Here is a 5,045-nt window from a genome sequence, read left to right as displayed (position 1 = left end):
CCCCCCCCCGGGAGCAGCATGGGCAGCGTCAGTAGCCTCATCTCCGGGCACAGCTTCCACAGCAAGCACTGCCGAGCCTCCCAGTACAAGCTCCGCAAGTCGTCCCACCTGAAAAAGCTCAACAGGTACTCGGACGGGCTGCTCCGCTTCGGCTTCTCCCAGGACTCCGGCCACAAGTCCAGCTCCAAAAGCAGCAAGAATGAGGACTTCTTTTACATCAAGGTCAGCCAGAAATCTCACAGCTCCCACCGGGCGGACTATACCTCGCTTGCCGGCGGGGAGCTGGGCAGCCAAGCTGGGACAAGCGGCATGGATTTCGGGACGCCCACGCCGCAGAAGCTGATGCCCTTCCCCAGTCAGCTGGAAGTGGTGAGTAGGGGAGACGGTGGCCCCAGAAGTTGGGGGGGTGTCTGCTGGAGGGCATCTGCCCTCGAAGCGGGTGCAGGTCCCACCGCAGGGCTGTCCTGGTGCAGGAGAAGGCTCAGAAGCAACAGTTTGTGCTGAGGAAGCGGGAGGAGGGGGGCAGCGGGGAGGTGCTGAGGGCACCCTGCCACCCTTTGCTTTTGGGGATTTAGATCAGCGATACGGTCCATATCCGTTCATTCCCAAACATGCCGTTCGCCAGCCAGCAGAGGCAGTTTTAGCTCTTCCTGAGCTTTCAGCCCTTGATGGAGACCTGAGCCATCCCCGCCATGGGGGTCTCATCCCTGGGGGTGGAAGGGATGGAGAGAACAGATGACGTGCTGTCGGTCTGCGCTGACGGGCTCTGCTCTTCTCCCCAGGGCACGGAGAAGCCGGCTGCGCGACCGACCGCCTTCAAGCCGGTGCTGCCCCGGTCCGGCGCCATCCTCCACTCTTCCCCGGAGAATGGGGGTCACCTCTCCCAGCAGCTGCACCCCTCAGAGAAAGCCAAGGAGCAGGAGCTGAAGCCGGTGCTGTGCTCGGGGGGTCTGTCCGACTCCGGCAGGAACTCCATGTCCAGCCTCCCCACCCACAGCACCAGCAGCAGCTACCAGCTCGACCCCCTCGTCACACCCATGGGACCCATCAGCCGCTTCGGGGGCTCGGCCCACAACATCTTGCAGTGCGCCATCATCCAGGACAGCAACATGATGAGCCTCAAGGCCATGTCCTTCTCCGACGGGGGCAACAAGATCCTCAACCCCAGCAAAACCCCTCACCACCACGCCACTGAGAAGACCACTTGCATCCGTTCACCCATCTCCACAGATGAGTCCACCATCCAGGAGCTGGAGCAGAAGCTGCTAGAGAGGGAGGGAGAGCTGCAGGAGCTTCAGTCGAGCTTCGAGGAGAAGGAAGTTAGCTCCTGCCAGGCTTATGAAGAGAAGCAGCGGCGCTGCAAGGAAGAGCTGGAGGGCCTCAAGCAGAAATGCAACAGCAAGCTCAAGCAAACCTCTCAGAAAACCCAGCGGACGCAGCAGGTCCTTCACCTCCAGGTGTTCCAGCTGCAGCAGGAGAAGAAGCAGCTCCGGGAAGAGCTGGAGAACCTCATGAAAGAGCAAAACCTGCTGGAGACCAAGCTGAGGTCCTACGAGAAGGAGAAGACCAGCTTCGCCCCGGCGCTGGAGGAGACCCAGTGGGAGGTAAGTGGCACTGTAGCACCAAGAGATATCTGGGGCTGCCAATGCCGACATTGCGTTGTGCTTGGAAAGCGTTAGCTGCGGCACCAGCAGTAGATTACGCAGCTCTTCTCCATTTCTACACCTGCATCCAGCAGCACCACGGAGGGTCTGAGCAGAGCAGATGGCGCACGCAGTAAGCCCAGGCTGTAGGAGACAGATATTAAAGCTGAGGAGAGCCCCGGTCTGTCACGTGGAGGCTCTGCAAGTTATAATTGAGTGACTCACTGCCCCTCTTAACCCCTCAGCACTTCACATCGTATAAGGAAACAACTACTGCATAAAATCCCCAGTCATTAAAATAACTTTGCATCTCCAACCCCCAGCGCAGGGTTCTCCAGGCTGCCTGCCCCAGAGGAGCAGTAAAGCTGCCTTCCCGTGTGTAAATAGGAACTGCTTGGGCTTGCCGTGGCCGTTTATTAGAGAGCAGTAAAACCTTCCACTCAGTGCTTAAGCGTAATTTTCTCACTGATTGGGTATCGCTCAACAAAGACCGTTGAACTGCTGAAAATTCAGAAGGGAGCCCGCTCACCCGCCCGAGTAACTCACAGCGGAATCGTTTCACTGCGGCTGTACAGGGAGAAGCATAGCTGCTGCCCGGCGTGCTTCGAGGAGCACAGTTTTCGCCTCCGCTCCCTCACACGCGAGGATTTCTCATAGGGCTTTCAGTATCTCCAGTTTATTTGCATTTTCCAGCCACCTTTCCCGGCTGTTCAAGAGCCCCACCAAAAGCCGCAGGGTTGGATGCTGAACCCCCAACAGCCATCCCGGGAAGCGGCTGTACCGGCCACGCTTTAGGCTCCAGCGGGATGCTCCAGCGGGATTTAGGTGCTTTGCTCCCAGCTGTGATTTCGCAGGGTGCAGCGGGGTGTCTGCTCACGAGACAGGCTCGGCAAGTTTAACTGACCGCATGAGCCATCAGCATCGGCCGTTGGGGTACTGAGACTTGAGCGCTTCCTCAACACTATTAGTGTCCACACCTCATTAAATCATTGCGGCTGTTCACCAGCAGCCTTCCTTGTTGGCTTGTTGGTGCATGGAGAGGGTGGGGTCCCCTCCAGCCCCCCCAGGGAGCCTGGGGCATTGGTCCCTGTGCTGGGGCATCTCCCTGGGTGGGATTTCGTGGCCGGGGTCTGCATGCCAAACGCCGGCTGTGCCCAGCATGGTTTGCGCGGGGTACCGCGGGTGCTGCGGGCTTTCTCCGAGGCTCAGCCCTAACTCGGGTGCTGCGTCCCTCCCCGCAGGTGTGCCAGAAGTCGGGGGAGATCTCCCTCCTGAAGCAGCAGCTGAAGGAGTCCCAGACGGAGCTCAACACCAAGACCACCGAGATCCTCAGCCTGAAGGCTCAGCTGAAGGAGGTGAGGGTGAAGATGGAAGGGCTGGAGATGAAGACCCAGGACCTGGAAGGTTCCCTGCGCACCAAAGCCATGGAGCTGGAGGTGTGCGAGAACGAGCTCCAGCGCAAGAAGAATGAGTCCGAGCTGCTGAGGGAGAAGGTGAACCTGCTGGAGCAGGAAATCGTGGACCTGCGAACAGAGCTCGCCGTCCTCAAGGAGCAGCTGAGTGAAGCCCGGGAGGTGGCCAGGCCCTGCGCCGTGGTGGACGATGCTCAAGCCCTGCAGGGAGAGGTGGAGAGGCTGAGGGCAGAGCTGAAGGCTGAGCGGGACAACAACGAGCAGATGACCTCCAGCTTCCAGCATGAGCGGCAGACGTGGAAGGAGGAGAAGGAGAAGGTCATTCACTACCAGAAGCAGCTGCAGCAGAGCTACCTGCACATGTACAAGAGGAACCAGAACCTAGAGAAGATGCTCCAGCAGCTCGCCGCAGGGGAAGACGGCAAGGAGCCCATCGAGCTGGACATACCCGGTGCCGACGTCCCCTACGAGGACATCATTGCCACCGAGATCTGAGCCAGGTCTTCCTTCTCCTGCCTGCAGCTCGGCGGCGGGCATCTCTTCCAGGTGAGAAGCGCTGCCCTGCGCCTTGTACAGTTCAGATGAGCCATGTATTTATTAGCAGAGCTGGTGGCCTGGCCAGCTCGCCAGCCCTTCTCCCCTCCCCGCGTCGCACCGTGGCGGTGCCCTCCGTCGCCTGTCGTGTTACAGAGGTGAACAAGCAACTCGTGCCAGTGGTGACGTGCCAGCCGCTCCCCCTCGCCCCCGCTGCCACCTCGCAGCATCCCTTCTGCCCCCTTGTAGGACTGAGAAGCTGGCGACGGGGGCGGTCAGGGAACAGGACTTCAGCAAATAATCTCCCATCAGGTAACGAGATGATGCAAAACTCCCAGGGGATGCTCTGCTCCGGGCTCAGAGGGATCCCATGACGGCACAGCTCTGGGGACGGGGACACCACAGCCTTTCCCACCATCTTCAAGAGGAATCGGCCACGGCACGTTTCCAGCCTCTCCCTGCCCACAGCCCGGAGGAAGCTCTGTGCTGCTCTCACACCTCCTTAACCTTCTTCTGGTCGGTGCCAACCTCCAGAGCACCACGGGATCGAGGAGCTGCCTCCTGCCGTCCGGCACCACTTCTCCCGTCCTTCGGCTGCTCTAGTGCCTCAGGAAGGAGCCAACCTGCACACACGCACACCCCACCTCGTTACAGCCAACACCCCCACCGAAATCACCTTTCACTAACGAGCACAGCCCACCCCGCACCCCTCCTGTCCCTCGGCCGCGGCGGCACATCCCTCCTCCTGGAGCGGCACAGCCATGGCGAGCCCGGTGTTCCCCCCTCCGAAGGACAAGGGCTCCGTGTCCCTTTTCTCCAGCTGCCAGACGGGCAACTGGATTTAAGAATTAACAGAAATTTCCAAGCCACAGTCCGACCTGAAGAATGGAGGGGGAAATGGGTTGTGTTTTGCCCCCTGACCCCACGTGCTCTCACTCACTGCGACCGTCCCTGCCGGGAACGCCGCCTGCCTTAGCTCCTCCCGTGCCCTTATGTCCGCAGGGTCCCGGCAGCAGGAGCTGGTTAAAAAAACCCAAACCAATCACTTTCATTTTGCTTTCTACCCCAGCTCTTAAAATTTCCTCCTGCCGCCAGCAAGTGGATAACAAGGCTCCACTGCACATCACCAGCGGTGACTCTCCTGTCCCCCCACGGGCCGGGAGGACATCCGCTGGCATCCAGCTTGCCAGGGTGGAGGTCTCCAGCCGGGAACACGTTGTGCTGGTGCAATGGTATTTTTACTGCAATATATTTGCTTACCCACTGGCGAGCTGGGCACCAGCCGTGGGTCTTGCACGGTCCCGAATCGCAAATTCGGCCAAGGGCTCCAAGCTGTGCACAAGCAGCAAAATTCAGCATCCCTCACCCCCTCCAGGGTGACACACAGAAACCAGTCTGTGCCTTCCGAACCTGCCCCCGAGCACCCTCCCACGCGCCGCCCCGGCGCGTCCTGGCC

General features: G+C 60.0%; 1 protein-coding gene across 1 annotated transcript; it reads left to right on the top strand.

Moving 5' to 3' along the window:
• Positions 1-18: 18 nt before the first annotated feature.
• On the top strand, positions 19-3,550 carry LZTS1 (leucine zipper, putative tumor suppressor 1). The gene is made up of 3 exons (XM_009884349.1): positions 19-369; positions 783-1,604; positions 2,885-3,550. Exons 1-3 carry the CDS (start codon positions 19-21, stop codon positions 3,548-3,550), a joined length of 1,839 nt encoding a protein of 612 aa, XP_009882651.1.
• The last annotated feature ends 1,495 nt before the right edge of the window (positions 3,551-5,045 follow it).

This window comes from Charadrius vociferus, unplaced genomic scaffold (genome assembly GCF_000708025.1).
Source record: "Charadrius vociferus isolate BGI_N301 unplaced genomic scaffold, ASM70802v2 scaffold1044, whole genome shotgun sequence".
Taxonomy (NCBI): domain Eukaryota; kingdom Metazoa; phylum Chordata; class Aves; order Charadriiformes; family Charadriidae; genus Charadrius; species Charadrius vociferus.
This window is presented reverse-complemented; position numbering and strand designations above follow the sequence as displayed.